We start from the raw sequence: 22204 nt of genomic DNA on the forward strand, positions 1-22204 counted from the left end.
AAGAACCAGTTCCATCTAGAGTCCGGCGCCACATTTATTTAAACCTGGCTTATTGCTGGTTTTTGGTCACCGCTTCCTTCCTTTGCAAAGAGTTGCGTATGTGCCTATTCCTTGCCAGCCGCACTGCGTGATCTTTTGAACCGGGGGTGGGGGTGGGGGGCTGGCTTACATATTGGGGGGGGGGACACCGCTTCGGGTGCGAGGAGAAAGGGAAAGCGCCAAGTCACGAGCCAGTCGTGCAAAAACCCCTCCTCCAGCAGCGCCACAAGCCTTTTCAGCAGCGGGTAGTTCCCCGTCCCCTTAGCAACAGTTGCTGGAGGCGGGGCTGCTATAACAACAAGCAGCTGCCAAAGCAAAAAAGCCCTGCGTCACACCGCCGCTTTTTGTGAGGGGAGGGGCGCGTGAGGGTGGTGGAGGAGGAGGAGGAGACCATTGCTGCGCCTCTTCGAACTACAGCCCCCACGATGCCTTGCGCGCGGCGCCTGCGTGGAACCGCGCTCTGACGCGTCTCCGCAAAAGAGAAAGGGGCGGAGCCGGAGTGTGTCTGTGTGTGCGAAGGGGGGGGAGTGGGGGATGGGGGCGCTGCCAGGTCCGTCTTTCCCCTGCCGTGTCCCCTTTTCTCAGCTCGGCGCAGACGCCATGTTGGTTTGAAAGGAAGATGACAAGAGGCGGCTGCGGGAGCGGCGGCGGCGGCGGGCGGCGAAGGGTAGCCGAGAGCGGCTCTCTCTGAGGGGCGGGGAAGGGGTGGAAAAGAGAAGCCGAACTATTTCGCTCTTCGCCCCTCTTTTCCTCAGAAGCGCCGGCTTCCGAGGGAGGAAAGAGAAGGGCGAGCAGCCCCGCCGCGTCAGCTGAGGGGGGTTTCCGTTAACCGCTTGCTGCCGAGGGAGCCCCTGGAGGACGGCGAGGAAGAGGCGGCGGAGGGTCTGGCGAGAGAGGAGCGGCGGCGGCGATGAGGAGAGCAGAGACCTGAGGAAGGAGAGGCGGAGGGGGCGGCGAGCGCTGCTGCTGCTAGAAGAGGCGACTGCAGTTTAAATCCCCCCTTGAGCTGCTGCCGCCGCCGCTGCAGTTTGAGGGGGGAGAGTGTCGTTTCTTTTGACGCCCCCCTCCTTCGCCCCCCTTCCCCGTTCGGGTGTTTTGTTCTGGTTGTTTGTTTGGGGTTTTTTTTGCAAAAAAGAATAAACGTCTAAAGGGAACCGAGAGGACCGAGAAGAGCCCGCCTCAGTCTCTCCCTCAGCCTTCCTTCACTTGGAGAGAATCGGTGGGTGGAAACGAGAGGGAGAAAAAACAGAAAACACCCCCAACAACTTCGGCTCCAGGGAAAGAGGAAGGTCGCCTTACTTCTCTCTGCTCGGAGTGCCTGCCTGTCGCTCGTTTTAATGGGGAGGTGACTCGGGCGCAGAACTATCCTCTGAATCATCCTCGTCATTCATTATTGGTCTAGGCTGGAGAGGAAGAGCGAGAGGGGGAAGAGAGAAAAAGCCTGTACACAATTCATGCCCTTGTGTATTTCTTTCTGGTCTACCTGGCACCGCTGGTGTTGGTGTTTGTGCTGCTGACGACAAGGATCTGCTGCCATCTCTGGTTTCCCTGGTGTTTCCGATCGAGCCTTTCAACACCAGTTCCTCTTTGGATTTTCATCCCCTCGATCCACAGTTTCCTTGCCGTAGTTTAGGCGAAAATAAATCTAAGAACTTAACAGACGCATACCAAAGATTGGTTAGCTGGAAGATCGTCTTGGCTGGCTTTCTTTTTTCTAAAAAAGAAATATTATTCTGTACTTTTTGAAACCATCAGGGTAATATCAAGATGTCTAGCAGTGTTCCATCTGATATGGTAAGTTCACGTTGACTTTGTTTTCAGAATTATAGTGGGGAACTGAGGTGCCCTTTTGGAGCAAGATAGATGTGAGAGTGAGAAGCATCTCTGTTGTACTAGAGTGAATTAAACTACTTTTTAATCAGTGGTTCTGCACTTAAAGCTAGCTTTAAATCCTGCCATTTTCTTTCAACTTCCCTTAATTCTTTTTACTACTTGGCTGAAATGGGTTAATATTCTTTAACAGTTCTACAAGGCCATCATTCGACATTGTATCTTGGGGACAAGATACACTCCAGCACTTCTTATGCCAGGCCCTTTTTTTCGGACACCCTATTTCAGTAAAGTGTCATGCCAGTAACCTATCTGGACTGTTTTGAAATCGGAACAAAAGGAGGAAAGAATATAGATTTGAGAGGGGGCCTACATGTATACTAAGAACAAACAAATCTGGATCTGTGAATTATTTTGAAATGGAGATAAAGTTAACTTGATCTTTTATGTACTGCATATGTGTTTTTTCTTATGCTGAGTAAATTTTGTCATATGTCCTAACTATATACAGTATCTCATGCCATTTAAAGATAAATGGTTATGGTTTCTGAGCCCTAATCTGCCATTCATGCTCTATATATGTGTCTAATTAAGCTTTCAGGGCCACAGTCTATGCTTGGCATTAACATGATTTTTTATTTTTTTTTTGGCTCTGCATAACAGGAAAACAGTAATTTGTGACAAAGGCACTACTTTAATAACATTTATCTGTAGCTTAATAAAGCATTTTGCTCCAAGTAACTTTGGCAAAATATTGGGGAGGGGAAATCACAAACAATAGAAAGCATATTGTTGATTCTCATGTGCTAATCCTTTTATTTGATGCTTTTCTTTTGGGCTTGTAGCAGATTCTTAGCTCTGATTGATTTCCTTCTGATATCTGTTCAGCTTCAAAGCATTTTTAAAAATGTCTTCAGTAATAAAACAACATTAAAATAATCACTAAAAGCTGTAGCTATGATCCAGTCAAGAAAAAGAACCTTTTAGGCTGCAGTCTGGTACACACTTACCTGGGAGTAATTCTCATTGACGTAAATGGGATTTGTTTCACAGTGGATATACACTGATAACATTGGGAAAGTTAAGCATAAGCTTAAATTTAACTTCCATTGACATCAATGGAACTTATATGTACTTAATGTGGACTGAATGCCATATGGGTTTGCTAATACATCATCGTCAGTAAAATCTAGTTTTGGTACAAACATTAATTCTGTTTTGTTGACTTCCAACTGTTTTGTTGACTTCCAACTGTTTTGTTGACATCTGTGAAGGCTAGGCTTTCAGTATGGACTTTGTATCTTAATAAGTAGGTTGGTGGTCATTGGTATGAGAACAACAAATTGCCTTTTTAAAATCTGTTGCACTTCCTGGTTCTCAAACTTAAAAATGCTTTCTGGTTTTTGAAGCAGTTTTTTGGGTTTTTTGCAACTTTTGTAATTCTGCAGAGATGCACATGCAAGTATACTTAATTGGAAGGCCAGGCTGTAAAATATAGGAAAATTGTTTAGAAAGGACTTAGAAAGAACCTTTGAAATAGAATACTAATTCAAATATTACTGTCATTGCACAAGCTCATATTGAAATTAGAAGTTCAAATTCCACAACTGGAAGTGATTGCTTCTAGGCTTTCTCTTTGAAGGTTGGAACTTTAGTAGTTTACATTTCCATAGCTTCAGCCAATAAATGGTTGGAATGCAGGTGATAGTCTTTCCCTGTTAGTTGCAGTGGAAAGAAGTGTCATAACCAAGGTTACAGCACATTCAGAGAGCTCCTGCCTTATAAAATCTCGTTGCTTTTATCATATGAGGAAATGTAAAGCAATTGTTAAAACAGATTTTGAAACCTACATATTTTCAGGCTTGGGTAAGAGTAATTTAGTACAGATATGTGAAATAAAACAGGGAAATTCATATCATGGTCTACTAACTTTTTTTCATATAAAAGGAGGGAAAGCAGCTTGAGATCATAAATGTTATATGGATGACCCAATCAACGCATGCACACACATACACATAAATGACCATTACAGAACATAGGAAACTACCTCTCACTAAGTCAGACTTGGTCCATCTGGCTCAGTTTTGTCTACACTGATGGGCAGTAGATTTCAGACAGGATTCCATCTCAGCAGTACCTGGAGATGCTGGGGATTGAACCTGTGACCTTCTGCACATAAAGCAGATGTTTTACCACAGTGCTTTTGTCACTTCCCCATGATGTGATGTCAGAGGTTGTTGTAGGGCACCAAATAAGTTCAACTAAACAAATTGTGGTGGATAGTGCTTCACACTTCTACGACTCTATCCCCTCATTTAATATGTAATTGCAGTGATGGACTCTTAATAATTTTGCTTAAAAATAAGTGGGCATGGCTTTGGTATGTTGAAATGTTTGATCTTTCTTTTCAGTCATGTTTGACTTCCTCCTTCAACTGCAGTCATTTATTTAGCTAAATATTTCAAAACATTAGTCCTGCAGTGATTAACGTAATCCTCTATCATTTACATTTCATTTACATATCGTGATTGCTGTAAACTAAATTCCAGACATACCTAGTATGTGGTGTATTGTTGATGTAGCAAGAGGATGTTGATAAAAGATAGGAGCCTAACAAAACTTGAATTGATTCCATTTGAAGTTCCCTGAACTTCATTATTGTGTCTGCACATTTATACTGAAAGACAGTTACATTTTCTCAATGGAGGCATGCTTCCAACCACTAAAAGGAAGCTGCCAGCACCTTTACCCAAATATCATGCAAATTATTGTTTTATCTGCAGTACTGTGGTGTCTAGAGAAGTGTGTTGAGTGTTAATTATTTGTGTCAAAGATAGGCAATAGGAGGAAATCTTTATTTCAGTGGTTTTGATGAATTAACTCTTAATTTGGAAGATTCTTAAAATGTGAGTGGGGTGCTATAAACATAGGTATCATCTGTAGGCCCCTCCCCTTTCCCCAGTAATAAGTTTTGGTATATAATATTTAAAGCTGAGCGTCAGTAATCTGTAAGCCTCATTCACCTTCAGAGCGAAATGAGCAGAACTATGACCAACTACTAAGTTGATGTGGTAGCTGGATGTATGCTGTGTAGTTCATATGTGGCAAGAAAATCCTTCATATCTGGGCTGTCATTTGTAAAGGTTTGGGGGAAGATTTAGGGATAGAATGCATGGTTTAAGATTGTTCATATTGTCTATTAGTACTTAAAAGTGCTGCAATTATGAAATTTAAAGATTTTATACAAAAGCACCTAGAATACAAACACTTGTATATGAAGATTGAAATTGCATCTTTGTCAGTTTGTTATTTTAAAGGTAAAGGTAAAAGTACCCCTGACCGTTAAGTCCAGTCATGGACGACTCTGGGGTTGCGCGCTCATTTTGCTCTATAGGCCAAGGGAGCCAGTGTTTGTCCGAAGACAGCTTCCAGGTAATGTGGCCAGCATGACTAAGCGACTTCTGGCGAACCAGAGCAGCGCACGGAAACGCTGTTTACCTTCCTGCCGCAGCGGTACCTATTTATCTACTTGCACTTTGACTTTCGAACTGCTAGGTGGGCAGGAGCTGGGACCGAACAACGGGAGCTCACCCCGTCACGGGGATTCGAACCGCCAACCTTCTGATCAGCAAGGCCTAGGCTCAGTGGTTTAGACCTCAGCACCATCTGCGTTATTTTACCCATCACTAATTATTTTTGGCATAGTGGGGGTTTTTTTTGACTAATTGAAGAGGAAGCATTAAAAGATGAATTGTAATGATAAATGTAATGGTTTTATAGCAAGTAACTATATTGTTGTTTAGTCGTTTAGTCGTGTCCGACTCTTCGTGACCTTCGTGAATATATTATTTATCACTTATTTGAAAATGGAACCAAAGTCCATCTAATCATAGAGTTGGAAGAGACCACAAGGGCCATCCAGTCCAACCCTCTGCCAAGCAGGAAAACACCATCAAAGCATTCCTGACATATGGCTATCAAGCCTCCGCTTAAAGACCTCCAAAGAAGGAGACTCCACCACACTCCTTGGCAGCAAATTCCACTGTCGAACAGCTCTTACTGTCAGGAAGTTCTTCCTAATGTTTAGGTGGAATCTTCTTTCTTGTAGTAATCCAGCACCCTGTTTGTCACTATGGCCTACCAAATGCTTCTGGAAAGCCAGGGCATGAAAGCAGTCCTCTACTGCTGTCGCTGAAGAGAAATTTGTTCTTAATGGCATACTGCCCTATAACTTAGTTTCTGTTTAGACCTATCCTTCATGGGTTTCTCAGCCACTTTTAAACCCTTCTAAGCTAGTGGCACAACATCTTTGTAGTGAATTCCATAACTACAGTAATGTTGTTGTTGTTGTTGTTTGAAGTGCTTCCATTTGTAGTATCTTTCCTTTTGCCCATCAATTTGATTTGGAGACCCTGAGATTGGGAGAATTCTCTGTAAATTTATAAACTCATTTCATCCCTTGTATCTTTTTTGTTAAGCTAAAAAGTTTGAAGTGCTTGAGCTTTTTCTCATATGGAAGGTCCTCTGATTTCTTACTTGGTTAGTTACAAAACAGTGCTCAGTGCTATAACAATTATTTCCTCTCAGTCATAATTTTCTCTAATATGATAAGAGAGGGATTTGTAATTTGCCACTACTTGGCTCGCTTAGCATTATATGTTATCGATTTTACTTTCTTACTCCTACTTCTTTTGCTCTTCTTCCCTAAATCTTTAAGCAAAATCTTTAAGTCAAACTGTGATAAAACTACTGGAATTGCTGGTCTGCTGTAGTTTGCAAAATAGCCTAAATATCAAAGTTATAGTTAATTTGGATAAACTAGATGTGCTTATGTATGTTGTTAACATCGCTTTTGAAAGCCAGTGTGGTGTAATGGTTAATGGCTAGGGTATGAGAGACCAGCTATTTCAGATCCATATTTCAGAAATTTACCAGGTGACCTCGAGTCATACTTTAAAAAACAAACAAATCCACAATTAATTTTCAAGTTGCTTCACAGATAGATGATCAAGCAAAGTTTGTCTTATTTCTCACTGACTCCTCATAGACTGACCAATATTCTGAACTCCTTTGTAGCACCCTGTGACTGGCATTTCCTCACTGTGTTATTATCCCCCTTACCACTGGCCAGCTGTAAGAGTGAGGAAATCTCAGAGTTCTTCACCAACTCTTTGCAACAGCCCAGCATTTCCACATTGCCTCCTGTTTCCCTATCAAAGGCTCTCAAAATTCATTGTGGCCAAAAGTTTCTTAACCTTTTCCTACCACTGTTCTGCTCAGCTGCTGTATCCATTACACCAGGCATCCCCAAACTCGGCCCTCCAGATGTTCTGGGACTACAACTCCGATCATCCCTAGCTAACAGGACCAGTGGTTAGGGATGATGAGTTTGAGGATGCCTGCATTACACTATTGCCTTATCACATCTCCCACCATCCCCACCTCCTTAACTTTGCTCTGTCCTGGAACTGTTTTAAGGAGCAGTAACACATTTCTCAGCCACTCATTTTCTCATCCATACTTCACCTATTGAGCAAAACATCCCTACTTTATTAAACATTTACAGTGCACAGCAGTTGAAGGAAGAGGTATCTTGTGTGATTTATAATGTAATAAGAGGGGAGTTGTGGGTGGGGTTGTCAAGTAGATATGGTGCAATTCAGCAATGAGAGCGTCACTGGGTGATTCTAAATCAGTAGTGGTATCTGTGGAAAGTGGAGGCAATGAGAGCATAGAGAGCCAGAATCTACAAAATAGAATTTGTGTTTCATATATATATATATATATATATATATATATATATATATATATATATATATATATATGTGTGTGTGTGTGTGTGTGTGTGTGTGTGTGTGTGTGTGTGTGTGTGTGAAAGGGTAACTTTGGTCATTGCAAAATAAAAAAATTCCTTCAGTAGCACCTTAAAGACCAACTAAGTTTTTATTTTGGTCTGAAGAAGTGTGCATGCACACGAAAGCTCATACCAAAATAAAAACTTAGTTGGTCTTTAAGGTGCTACTGAAGGAATTTTTTTATTTTACTTCGATCCAGACCAACACGGCTACCTACCTGTAACCAGAACTTTGGTCATTGCATGAGTGAAGCAACAGTGCTTTTGGAATGTTAACTAGAAGAGACTTCAATCTCTCACTATGTATATTCTTGTTAAACTGGTTAGATGTCATACATACGGTAACTTCTTATATTTATAACAGACTTCTGAGTTCTCTAGGCTGTTCTTAAAACCTAGTAAATCTCATCTTTCCTCTTCCTATCTCCTTTCCTTTTATTAATAGATTGGAACAGAAATACAAGTTTTCCTGTGCAGAAACAACTAAGGGCACGTAACTTTCTAGAGGGAAGAACTGCTAGTTATTTAACAGAGCTACCGTATTTATTTTTAGGAGGTGAATAGGAAGCATACTGGGTTAGAACCAAACTGACAGCACAGGCATATTCATGTTTACCCAGAAGTAAGCGCTACTTCAGTGGGATTTACTTTGAGGTAAATGAGTATAGGGTTGCAGCCACAATCATTCTTGGAATTGACCCATGACCCAAGTATGGATCCAACTAATTGTCTGTAAGTAAATATTCATAATTTGAAGAGACGGTACAAAATACTCTGGCTGAGGGAACTGAGCAGACAATCTTGCCAATTGCAAAGCATGCTGAACATGGCTAGGCTGACTCTGACTTTGATTTGACTCCACTGGATCACCTGGCTGAAGGAGCAACTTGTGCAGAGTTTATTCTTGCAGATTCCCCCCCCCCCAATTGTATGCAAGGGCAAGTATCAGTAATTTGTTTCATTCAAAGATGTTTTCAGGTAGACCTGGAAATATCTGAAAAGTTTCAAAATATAAAATCATATCTTGGTATATTTTTGTTTTTCTAGAGGCCTATCTAGTTCAGTTTGTTGGGCCTACTTCCTGTCAGTCTAAGAGTCTCTAACCTTTTGCTTCAGCTGCTGTAAATTGAGATAAACTGGGTTGGAGAAGGAAGGATGATAACCCTGCAGGCCCCGAAGAAAGAGTTGGGGCCTATCCAGTTATATTTTTCTAAACTGAGAGATAACTAACAGTGAAACATTGCTGTATGAACCTAGCAGAACCAGGGCTGAAGGACTGAGCCAGAAGACACTTGGGGCAGAAAACTGTAGGTGCTGGAGACAGTTTTCAGAGTTCCTTGATAGCTAGGACAAGCACAAACCGTGGTCTGTGTCTGGCACTCTGCTGGGATGTTTTTAGCAGCAACAGAGCTGGCAACCCATATATATGCCCCTCACCCCTGAGGCCACAAATAACCAAACACTTAAGACCATATGGTGTCAGGAGTTGCCTTGTTTCCTCTGTGAAGCTAACAGAAGGCAGTACTGAAAATCTGCCATGCAGTCCCTATTGACTGCAGCGTATCATGGACTACTTTAAGCCACCAGCTGAGTTCTGCTTAACCCCCAGTCTTGGTGAAAACTGACAGCTACCAGTTATAGCAGCATGAGTTTGATGAGGCAGCAGGAGTAAATAATAACTTTCAGAATGATCCAGTGACCTTTGCACTGGTGTAATTGTCACTGAGTTAGGATTTATATTGTTGCAAGGCCTTTGGATTGACCTGTTAGTTGTTCTTTTTTAAATCAATTTTATTAGATTTTCACTTACAAATCAATCATATCAAACCAATTATTCCAAATTTTACAAAGATATATCTATTAAACCAAATATTATGCCAAATTATAAAAATTTTACTTCCCCATGCTTCAAATTCTGAGGGTTCTGAATATCGATAATTTCTGTCATTCTAATCAAAGTTCCAAGTTCTTTCCAGTCCTTTTAATCCAACATAGTCCAGATCTTTTCCAACAGGTGAGATTTACTACAAAGCCTATGTTTCTGTGAGGATTTTTCTGTCTGGATTGACCTGTTAGTTACTGTATAGTAGATAATAACTGCTATGGAGAAATGGTCACTAAAATAGGATGTAAGCAAGGATAAAACACACTTTATGTTCATTAGGCTTTTAAAAAAGTTTCTGACGGAATTTGTGGGAAATCTGCTTTTTAAAAAAACCCTGGGAGAAGAAAGAGAGAAGTTCATGAGGTCTAAGAACTACGTAATTTTAGCTTCTCTAGGGACAGTCTTGGGAAGGCTATGCAGTTATACCTCAGTTGGGAAGGCTATACAGTTATACCTTGGTTTGAGAATGCTCCGGTTTGAGTACTTTTGGTTTAAGTACTCTGCAGACACAGAAGTGCTTACTTCTGGGTTCCGCGGCGCTTTTGGGGAGCGAATGGCACCCCGGAACCAATTGAGTACTTAAACCGAGGTACCACTGTAACCTAATGAACTGTGGCATGAATGGCCCTGTGAAGATGCTATCAAACATAGAGTGGTGTCCTTTGTTTTGACAGGACTTAAACAAGTATTCAGTGTTTGAGAACTTGCATTTCCAGACCAAGCATAGCTAGCAAAGTTGCCAAAAAGGAACATAGTACAGTAAGCTTGCAACTTATGCACATTTAACATTTGCACATTCAGCTGTGCACATTTGGCCAAAAACTTTTTTAAAAAAGTGGGGGAAACGAGTTTGGCCTCCTACCCATCATTGTACCCAATATATTTTGACTAAACACAATTTTGGCTTTATGCACGATCCCTGGAACGTAACCCCTGTGTATGTTGTATTATTGATTAATCTTCAATAAACAAGCATATTTTCTTGAAATGTTCTGTTGTTATTCATTGTTTGATTACACTGTATCTCTGTAGTAGTCATAAAGTATGTTCTACAGTTCCATTTGTTTCTACAGATTTTACATGGAATATTTCTGTTGGCATTGTAACTTTTCATCTTTGCCTCTCATTAAGTGTGTTGGAACTTTTTAAAAGCTTCATATAAGCATTGAGTACCTTTTTATTAGTGGGAAGGATTGCACTGGAAATTTTGCTTAAATCTGGCAATATAGTTTGTACTTTATAACTGTTCAGCAAGTTACCTCCATTAGAGCTAGCTGCAGTGACATTAATTGTGAATTGCTAGGGACAAGAAATTTTCTTTCCAAATGAGTAGTAGGATATTTTTCCAGCCATTCCTTGACACTAGTATATGTGTGGGATGGTAAACCTAAAGTGCTAATGTTGCCATTTTAAAACATGTTTTGGAAGTACAATAAGTTGCACTAACACCATTCTATTTAGAATCATTAGAATCATGATCTCAGCCATTGAACCTTGTGAGAAATGAATACAGCTCTGGAATCAAAATTGTCCTATGGCTGTGGCAAAGTAATAAATGATTTACAGGGATATTGCTCTTATTTTTCAAGGCTTCCTGTTAACGAAGACTGTGTCTGGGCTGGAACTGCTTTTTTGTAGCCTTCTTGAGACATCTAATTGTTCAAAACCATGTAGCTACTGCTATCTGTATTTTGACCTTCCTAATGCCATATAGAAGTGACATTGCCCTTTTCTGCTTACAGTGTTCCCCCTGTGGTGAGCGCGCTTTGGTAAGTGGGACGAAAGCATGCCCTGCCTGCAGGTTATTCCTTTTGTGCTTGGCCCTGAGAGAACAAATTCTGTAAAATGTCTGAATAAAAAGTATATGATTGCTCAGTTGGTTTTAGAAGTAGAGAGAGAGGAGAGACATACCACATGTCATTCAGACCACACGTCATTAAATCCTCTGTCCTGAAGCAACATGAACTTTTATGGTTCATCTTGGTTGTCATAGATTCCTTTTAATCTGATGGTGATTTTTCCCTGTATTTGTATTTTTCATCTTGTCTTTCCTGAAGAGCAAGCTGGGATAGCTCAATTGCTAGAGCGTGAAACTCTTAATCTTGGGGTTGTGGGTTCCAGCTCCACTTGGGGTGAAAGATTCTTGCATTGCAGGGGGTTGGACTAGATGATCCTTGTGAGCCCTTCCACTCTACAAATCTTTGAAATACTGTGCATATTAATACATAAGTATATGCATAATGAAATGTTCTAAAAACCCAGACCTTTATTACTGATTACTGTTGGACGGCAGCTATTGTAGTTGTTAAGCAAAAACCAATTTTTCTCTTAAGGCTAGGGATAAGATAAGATTTGATGTGGATCAGAATTACACTTGTTTTTTATTTAAGACTTGTGGAAATCAAGCCACATGACTCTTGATTGCATTGATTCATAATCAATGTATAAATACTGCTGCACTCTGTATGATGTTGAGAGGACTTTCTGGCTCTCATGATATCAGATATACTCTCCAGGTACCTGAATAAAGAGCTAAAGTGAATCAGATGTCATGTGGCTTAATTTACACAACATATTGCTTGCAGCAGTCTCTCCCCCCCCCCAAATGCTTTAGCATGTTGTCCAAACCGAGGCTTGTGGTTCATTTCTTTCCTTACTAACCACAAGTCCTGGGTTCAGACAACACACTAAGCCAAACTTTGGTACAGGAACTGGGAACTTCTCCAGGAGCCTGCACATTCGCATGGTTGAATTAAGGTATCATGTGAACCAGGCCAGCTTATGTTGGTTGGGTGTGTTCACGCACTAACACACTCAAGCTTACTATATAGTTGTGTTGGCTGTATGTACTGAAACATTTGCTAACCGGAAATGAAACAAGATGCAATCCAGCCAAAGCCCAATTTGATTTAAGAGTTAAGCTTGTATGTCAGGCATGTCCAAAGTCAGTTTTGGAGGCCTAATCCGACCTGCCGGTTGGTTTAATCCGGCCCCTGTGGCAGTTTATTTCCTTAGGTGAAATCCTAAAAAAACCTCAACAATTTTAACCTAAAAAAAGGTCAAGAACTTTGGTCGGCCCTCACATCCCCTACATCCCTTCACTTTATCAAATCTGGTCCTCTTTGAAAAAAGTTTGGACACCACTGTAATGTATGTTAACTCTTTTTGAAATAAATGTAACTGAAATTATTGAGATATGAAACTCCTAATTTTGGCTGGATTGTGCTTGTGTGTAAATTTTGATTAGTGTCAATGCCTTGCTCAAGTGCTTTTCTTTGCAGAATTCTTGAGAAATCTTAAATTCATGGTTTAATTATTGTTGGAGTCATTGGGGCTTGAATTTAAAGAATCTATTTTGCAAGGTAACCTGAAAATAGCTTCAATAATTTTAATGCCACTAATGTCATGTTCTAAAATGGAGCCTCTCAAGTTTTACAGAACAGTACCTTAAAAGATTTCTAAAAGTTTTTGATCAAGTTATCTGTTGAGATCTCTGTTTGATCAAATCTTGGAAACATGGAAGTTGAGAGCATTTCTTTAACAGTAAACACTGAACTGTCAAAACTGTGGTCATACTAGACCTTATATTCTGGGCTTCTTTACTTCAGCTATAAACAATAATGTAATAATGTAATAATAATCTGACAGGGAATTGGAATTGTTTGCCATGTAACCTAGCAGTGCTTGTTCTATATTGTTGTCTAGAACCTTGTAGTTTGAATGATTAATCTAACAGAACAGGAAGCAGTCTTAGACTTAAACTGGAAATTCAGATGGATTTTTTATTGCTTTTTGCATGATAGTGTGAGTGAAAAAACAAAACCTCAGAAATAGGGCAATGTAAAATGCTTGGTTGATGCTGGTTGAAAATCATTTGGAACATGTAAGTTGCCAAAGGCCCAATACCATATTTTGAATATAATGAGCTTTGAGAGACATTTTCTTTAAAAAACCTGAATAGGTAAAGAGGTACAAAGAAACAACTAGGTGCTTGATTCTGCTTAATAACTGTATTTGGAAATAGATGAACAATATTATGCAAGAAAGTTTGTAAATTTGTTGCTGGCTGTGAAATAACTTCAGAATTGAGTATGTCTAATTCAAATAATGGCTATATCTGGGGTGGAAAAACAGTAATCACTGAAAAGCTAAAATATTTGATTATCACATATAGGAAGCAATCCCACCCCCAACTCTGAACACTAATATAAAAAGAAGCATTCTCGATATAGCATTTCCTCCTTCACATCCACTTATTTTCCCATAAGCCTTCTTCTTATATTTTCGCCACAATGTTTCATTTCCCATTTGTCTGTGATGCTTAAAGCCCCTCCGCCCAATCAACCTTGCAGGAAAATCCACAACACATTAAAAAAATGCAGCCAAATGGTTTGGAGAGAGTTTATTCAGTGAAGGCAGAACTGCTCAACTCCTATTTTGTCTTCTCTGATAAAGGGAACTATGTGCAACCTTGCCTAAGTAGTTGATTGAGGGGTCAGGACTGCAGTTCAAGACTGAAATTCAATAATGGACATTTGGAGAAACTTCTTAATGGTGAGCAGTTAAATAATGGAACTAATTACATGAGATAGTGGTTGTTCTCCCTTGCAGGAGTTCTTCAAGCAGAGGCCGGGTAGCCATCTGTTGGGAATTCTCTAGCTTTGAATTTCCTGCAGAGGGCAAGGGGTTGCATTAGATGGCCTATAGCACTCCTTTTAATGCTTGTAAGGGTAGCCCTGATGCAGTTGACAATTATGAAGCAGAAAGTTACTGTTTGGAATGGGGGAGGAGGGGGCTGCAGCTCAGAGACATACAGTAATTAAGTCTGCCAGGCTTTGGAGTTTGGCCTGCCTGGCTGCTTTGAGCTAATGATGCTCACCTTTCTCACTTCTTCAGACAGCAGCTTGCAAAAGTCTTAAGCAGAAGCCTTTCCCAACACCTGCTATTTGAGTCTTTTTTATTAAAAAATGGAGGTGTCAGTGATTGAATCTGGGACTTTATGCATGCAAACTGTATGCATGGAGAAGGGCCTGCAGTCCCATCAAAACAGTACAGTGGTGCCTCGCTAGACAAAATTAATTCGTTCCACGGGTCTTTTCTTATAGCGAAAAATTCGTCTAGCGAATCCCATAGGAATGCACTGAATTTTTTCGACTTTTCTTTGCCCATAGGAACGCATTAATTGAATTTCAATGCATTCCTATGGGAAACCACAATTCGCTAGACGAATCTTTTGTAAAACGCATTCGTCTAGCGAGGCAAGATCCGCTCGAAAAATCCTTTCGTTAAGCGGAAATTTCGTTAAGCAGGGCATTCGTTAAGTGAGGCACCACTGTAGAATGGCCAAAAATCCAGCAGAGGAAACCACTAGCAAGTTCTCGTCAAAGTCATCTCACTACACTTTCTATCTTGACCATCTGCAATAATTTGAATGTGTATCCACAGAGAAATATGGGGCATGTTCTGCATACTTGGTTCACATGGATGCTTGACAGACCTGTTTAGCTCTCACCAACCCATGCAAACTGAGAGCATAGGCTAAAATGCACTAAATAATCCTGTAAAAACAATCATATTGCAGGGGGATTCTGTGATGGCAGTTTTAAAATAATATAAGTAAATAATGAAACCTTAAAGAAGACTCGTTGAAATACACTACATAGATTAGTTGAATTACCGTACACAGGAAAAGGAAGTGTCCCTTAAAGTATTTATACTTAGTGCAGGGATGGTTAACTTTCTTTTGCCCGAGAGCCACATTCATCTTTGGCCAACCCTCTGGGGGCTGCACACTAATCGTGTATGTGCTCCAAAATGGATGTGAACACTCCACACCCATGAGAACAAGTGCATGCACACAAGCAGACATACATATAGGCAGACAGCACTTCCTCAATGCCAGTCAGCAGATGGGGTGCTTATAGCTTCCTCTCCACTTATCAGTTGATCAGTCTGAGGTCTGGTGGTGATTTGTATCCCTATCAGAGCACTGGGCTCTGCTCACATTAGAACTGGCTTAAGGAAAATAACAGGTTATTTCTGTTACTGCAAAAAGAAAAAAGAAAAAAAAGGTAAAGGACCCTTGACAGTTAAGTCCAGTCACGAACGACTCTGGGGTTGCGGCACTCATCTCACTTTACAGGCTGAGGGAGCCGCCGTTTGTCCACAGACAGTTTTTCCGGGTCATGTGGCCAGCATGACTAAGCCGCTTCTGGCGCAACGGAACACCGAAACCAGAAGCAGCGCACAGAAATGCTATTTATCTACTTGCACTTTGACGTGCTTTCAAACTCCTAGGTTGGCAGGAGCTGGGACCAAGCAACAGGAGCTCACCCCATCACGGGGATTCGAACTGCCGACCTTCCGATCGGCAAGCCCTAGGCTCAGTAAACTTGCTTGGTATTATAGCTGTATCACCCTTGTCTTAATACTGGCAGGAGAGCTGTTTCTTTAGAACTGTGGTCTAGAAGATGAAATAATACATGGAACTAAAGGACAAATACACTTTTTTCGTATCATTTTGTAGTTGCTATTGACTTGAATCATGAAAGCATAAGAATACTATGTTACCTCTGGTTACAAACTTAATTCTTTCCGGAGGTCCGTTCTTAACCTGAAACTCCTCTTAGCCTGAGGTACCACTTTAGCTAATGGGGCCTCCCGCTACCGCCACGTGATTTCTATTTTCACCCTGAGATAAAGTTCTTAACCCGAGGTACTACTTCCGGGTTAGGGGAGTCTATAACCCAAAGTGTTTGTAACCTGAGGTGTTTGTAACCTGAGGTACCACTGTACCTTTTCTTGTTCAGCACCCTGTTTCCCAGAGTGGTCAACCAAATGTCTATGAGAAGCCCCAAGTCATGAATGCTGCCTCCCATGTTGTTCTGCAGTAACTTATAAGCAGACATACTCTGTTCTGCTCCTGGAGCTGGCATATAGCCATCATATATTGTACCAATTGATAGTTCAATACCATATGAAGGAAGAATGCAACCTCATGTGGTTTGAATGGTTCAACAGCCCTTCTCTCTCTTCCTTGAGCTCTTCTATTTCAAAAACATACATACTGACTCTGTGGTAAGTAGGGAGGAATAACAGAATCATAAAATTGTAGAGTTGGAAAGGACCAAAAGAGTCATCTAGTCCAACCTCCTGCAATGCAGGAATCTTTTGCCCAACATAGGACTGGAACCCACAACCCTGAGATTAAGAATCTCATGCTCTACTGACTGAGCTATCCCAGTGAGGACAGAAAAATCACTCGCCCATATATTCCCTTCTCTAAAAACATAGCAGCAAGCTGTTTTTTTAGCAGAGTGGATGTGGGAATGGATCTTGTATGTGAGGAATGGATATAACGAGAGGTGCAGAGAAAGTATTAAAAAAAACCCAACACCTGCTAAAACTGTTACACTTGTATGAACCTTCTGAAGAGACTATAACTTAACCTGTTGGAGTTCTAAGAATTTCTAACATGCTTGACTGCAGTTATTTAAAATGTTTTGATAAAGACCCTTTTGCAGCTTTTTTGCTTGTAGCTGTTTGTTCTGTTGGAGTAGCTAGCTGTACACTTTGTGCTTTCTGACCCAGATTTCTTATGCCTGGGGTCTAGGAAACTGACTTCAAATGAATAAGCTAAGAAGACCAAACTGTGCTCCAACACTTAAAACATTCTGTTATGCTCTGTTTGAATATTAATAACTACAATTTCACTGACACAGTTATACTGAAAAGCCTTTAATTTTTTTTAGTAATCTTAAGATCAACACAATGGGGTCATGTGTGTATCATCCTCAGCAATTCATCATTCCTATTCTATGTTTAATGTACTATTTTGGGCCAAATTATGTGCTTCAAGAGTTTCTTGAGCCAAGGAATTTCCTTCTGAACCAGGCCTAACTTGGTCTAACTTCCCTACACCAAAGTGTAGCACAAATTCTTGTTCATGGTGTGCTCCAAAAGGTGCAATTTGGGCATTGTATTTTGTTAGTCATTACTGAGCTATGGAGTATGGTAAATGTTCTCAGGACTACAGTCAGCATTATCTTATTGCGGATCATTGTCCCTAAGATTATCCTAATCAATGTCTTCTAGGGGTTTTGCCATAGTTCTTCATGCTTTGGCTACTTGAATCTCCTTTCAATTTTTTTCATGTCTCATGTAGTTAGAAAGTATTTGATACTGCCCCTTTGAAGTTAGCTTGGTACTTCCCAGGAAATCTCTCTACTCAACTGTAACACTTCCTCTGGTTAGCAAATGCAGGCAACTCCCTATTTACGCAGGTTCCAAGGCACCATAGGTTTATATTTGAAACACCATTGGAAAAGCCTGCAAACACCCTCTAACCTCTGGAAACTCTTGAAAAACCCTTTAATAAACCAAAAACACTTACCAGATGCCACACTCCAACACAATTGGTCCCTCCAAACCTCATTGCTCAAACTCCAGCTCTCCACAGGTTTCAACACTCGGTGCAAGGGCTTCTGGGATTGCAGCTGCAAAGGCTTTTGTGTCCACGCCTTTTTTACCCTTTCTGGGCTCTTTTCGGGCCATTTTAGCCATTTTAAAAGTCACTCCTGGGTTCTGTGCAATGCACACAGTTGCAGTCACACATCATTGGACTCACATAAAGTGGTCTTTGTCTGTAATGCTAACCCATGGTTTGTTTAACAAAACTATCTGTTAATCATAAGTTCTCACACAGATGATCTAGCAAACAGTGACTTGTTTTTCCAAACTTTTCTTTTGTAATTCCAGCTGCTGTTTGTAGTTAGGTGAGTGTCTGGGGTGGAGTGGTCAAATAAGCCATAGTTAATGAAGAGTACTGTGTTCACATGAAACAGCAGGCCATAGTTAAAACAAACCAAGGTTTGTAAGCAGACAACAAACCATGACTTCAGATCATGATTTGTTGGCTGTAAACAAGCTATACAAATTGCTGGACAGACTTCAGCCATAATGATAAAGTATTGTGTAGCACTATGTGTGAACCAGACTAATAGTGGTTCAAATTGATTATCCAAACTTGAGTACTAGAGACATATGTTTGATCTCCATACTTTAGACTCAAGTGTTGTGCCTTACCATTTTTTTAGCTGGATGTTCACTCTTAATTTGTGCCTATATTATGTACACTACTTATTTTTTCTTATTAAGTTGTTCATAGTTTTATCATCATTTTTTTAAATGTGCAAACTACAGTACATTTCCTTAATTATATAGGATCAGTCAGTAATAAATTTGACAGGTTTGTGCAGGAAGAGATTCAGAAACTTAAATAAATTGAAATGGAGAAGATAGCTTGTGAATTCAGGGTCTTGTGACTTAATAAATGACTCTTAACAATGATGTGGCTGATATTTACAGAAGTAGCTTTTTTCTCTGGAAAACAAGCCATACTGTTGTTACAATACCCCATTCAGTTTCCCTCGTTGCACACAGTTGCATAGTGCTGCTGTTGCAGTACAAATCTCCATTTTATAAAAAAGATTGGAGGCCTATGTTAGTGTGAAGCTTGTTCTGTTACACAACTTGCAAAATTAAAACAGGATGCTATAGCATTATATACCAAATGCTTCTTTAATATGTTCAGCTATTTTCCCTTGCCTGCTTTGCCTGCTTTTTAAGTCTTCAGGACTGGAAAATGGGTATTAAAATTGCTAAAAGTATGTAGAAAACTTTCTAGTCAGTGGTAGAGATGTGCTTCCAATGTCATGGGAAGGTTTGAGGTGGTACAGAAGAGCCTGCTATTCTGGGATTAGATCAGTATGTTAGCTAGGCCACAGATTTGCAATCTGATGTTCTGTGCTTCTCCTGTCCTGTTTAGGAGTTCAGGGACCGATGAACCACATGCTATGCCTCTGTAAGCACTGTATATAGTGGGGCTAGTGCCACTCACTATCTGTCTCAAGCCTGGAACTGGTGAGGTTGGTGGCATTAAAGACTGGGTCAAACTACTTTTCCTGCCCTCACACTTGCTTCACAGCTATGGTGGCTGTTGTTGCTGAATGTCAAACAAGAAGAGCGGTATGCAGAGAAGACCATATCTGCATACTCTCTTTTGCCTTCTTTCTTGTCCACATGCACAACTTCTTTCCGCATGCAAACAAGGCTTAATTAAACCCTAGTCTAGACCACAGCATTTTCAAAGTCAATTAATATAACATGCAAAAGTTTCTGTTAGTGCATATAACAAGTTGCAGCGTATGTTTTAGTTGTAACAAAATTGCTCCTAAGAGTGAGTACTGACAAAATAGTAGCCATCCAGACACTACTGAGAAGCAATAGGAAGGGTTTGTGAATACAGTGGTACCTCTGGATACGCACACCTCCTTCAGGATGCAAATGCGGCAAACCCATAAGTATTTTTCTGGGTTTTGCCGCGTGTGCATGCCAAAAGCGCTCTACCACCATGCACGCATGTGCAGAAGCAGTCCCTCCGGTTGTGGAAACCTCGGAGGTACCACTGTACCTGGAGGAACCCCCTGGAGTTTTCAGAAATTCAGAAAAAATGTTTTTTTTTGTAGGGAGGCAGATGGAATCATAGAATCATAAAAGTTGGAAGGTACCCCCAAGGGCCATCTTGTCCAATCCCCTGCAATGCAGGAATCTCAACTAAAGCATCCATGACAGATGACCAACAAAAACCTCTGCTTAAAAACATTCAGTGAAGGAGAGTCCACTGTCCAACGGCTCTTACTGTCACAAAGTTCTTCCTCATGTAATGTTCTTCCTCATGTAATAGGGACAGCATCCCCCAAACATCCCAGTAAACACTGAGCATATTTCGTGGCTATAGAACATTGAGTGTCTGATTGGGGGCAGGAGATGAGGACTGGGGTATTCTGAAAGAGGGCACAGTTGGCTGGCTAGAACCCTGAATAGGCACAGCCCACACTGCAACATTTTGTTGCTAGTTCCATTTGTGTTTCTTGAATACATTCCGTGTGATTACTCACAATCTGAATTACATGTGCACCCCTGACCAGTTCCAGATTTTACCATACATATCACATGCTTAGGCAAGTCTGGGTTTGGTTCATTTTATATTCCATTTGAAAATTGTTGATATCTTCCTCATTGAATCTGCCTGACAATATAGGCTTTTTGATAATATCCAGAGATACAGAAGTATTTGTTTTGTGATTCAGTACTATTAAGGGGTACTAGAGTTGGACCATAACTAGAGCTGGACCAAAAAGAAGGCTGATCGCCGAAGAATGGATGCTTTTGAACTATGGTGCTGGAGGAGACTCTTGAGAGTCCCATGGACTGCAAGAAGATCAAACCTATCCATTCTGAAGGAAATCAGCACTGAGTGCTCACTGGAAGGACAGATCGTGAAGCTGAGGCTCCAATACTTTGGCCACCTCATGGGAAGAGAAGACTCCCTGGAAAAGACCCTGATGTTGGGAAAGATTGAAGGCGCAAGGAGAAGGGGACGACAGAGGACGAGATGGTTGGATAGTGTTCTCGAAGCATGAGCCTGACCAAACTGCGGGAGGCAGTGGAAGACAGGAGTGCCTGGCGTGCTCTGGTTCATGGGGTCACGAAGAGTCGGACATGACTAAACAACAGCACTAGTAAGGGGCACATTAATTAATCTTCACAATCTCTCAGTACTTATTTTAATTGAGTCTCTCTCTCTCTCAAAATACCTGTCTGACCAATACACAAAAAATCTGCACAACGGTCATCCTAGTGGAAAGTCCTGCACTTTGGAAATATGTCAATGATTTCAGCCCTTTGGCCATATAAAAATAGGGTGATTGGAAACCAGTTGATACCTCACCTGATGTATGAATTCTAAGTGGAGGTTAGCCCGGCTTAGCTGCAATCTCAGGTAGCGTTGTGATAATGCATATATATATATATATACATGTACAGTGGTATCTCGACTTACGAACGACTCGACAACCGAATTTTTCGACTTACGAATGGGGCAAATGGCCGCGCGCTTATGAATGTCTTGACATCCGAAAGGAAACCGCAGCAGTTTTAGATAGGAATTTTTCGACTTACGAATTTTTAGATAGGGTTGCTTCGACTTGCGAATTTTTCCGTTTCCAATGCATTCTGTGAGGGACAGGGGATATCGCGAAGTCCCTCCCCTCCTGAGTTCAAGCCCGTCCCCGAGCAAAGGGGAAAGCAGGGAGAGTTCCGATTCCAGTGGGGAAGCAGGAAGTCGTGTCCGAGGCTCAGGCAAGGTAGAGGAGCCAGGGTCCCAGGTGGGACAGGAAGGGGCAAGCAAGGGGGGAAGACCCATCCCCCCAACTCCAGAATTACGCAGGAAGAGGAGGGGCAAGAGGATGGGTCTGCCAAAGCTTTTGTGTTGGAGAAAGACGCGCCAAAAGCCATTAGGAGGTTCTGAAACCGACTGACCACATCACTCCGTGTAAATAGCAATGACTTGAGCACTGTAAATACGCAGCACCAATAAAAGAATAAAATGCAGAGCTGCGTGGCGTCGTTACTCTGAAGTAGTCCACTCCGGCCACCGTGACAGCAACCTCCTAATCATTTTTGGGCTACTTTGGAGTTGCCGGGATGAGCGTGTCAGAGGCGGAGAAGTGGCGGCAGATCGCGGAGCAAGCCCA

At 41.2% G+C, this 22204-nt stretch overlaps 1 protein-coding gene across 2 annotated transcripts in view; it reads left to right on the plus strand.

Moving 5' to 3' along the window:
• Positions 1-602: 602 nt before the first annotated feature.
• The window catches only part of UBL3 (ubiquitin like 3), a 52682-nt gene continuing 31080 nt past the window's right edge, over positions 603-22204 (plus strand). The window contains exon 1 of one of the 2 annotated variants that reach the window (XM_035114933.2): positions 603-1833. In XM_035114933.2, the coding sequence (XP_034970824.1) occupies positions 1807-1833 (27 nt within the window). In that variant the 5' untranslated portion in view covers positions 603-1806. Of the gene's footprint in view, positions 1834-7982; positions 11378-22204 lie in introns of those variants that run through there. The other variant, XM_060273809.1, reaches the window with a different exon arrangement.

This window comes from Zootoca vivipara, chromosome 4, assembly GCF_963506605.1.
Source record: "Zootoca vivipara chromosome 4, rZooViv1.1, whole genome shotgun sequence".
NCBI classification, from domain to species: Eukaryota; Metazoa; Chordata; class Lepidosauria; order Squamata; family Lacertidae; genus Zootoca; species Zootoca vivipara.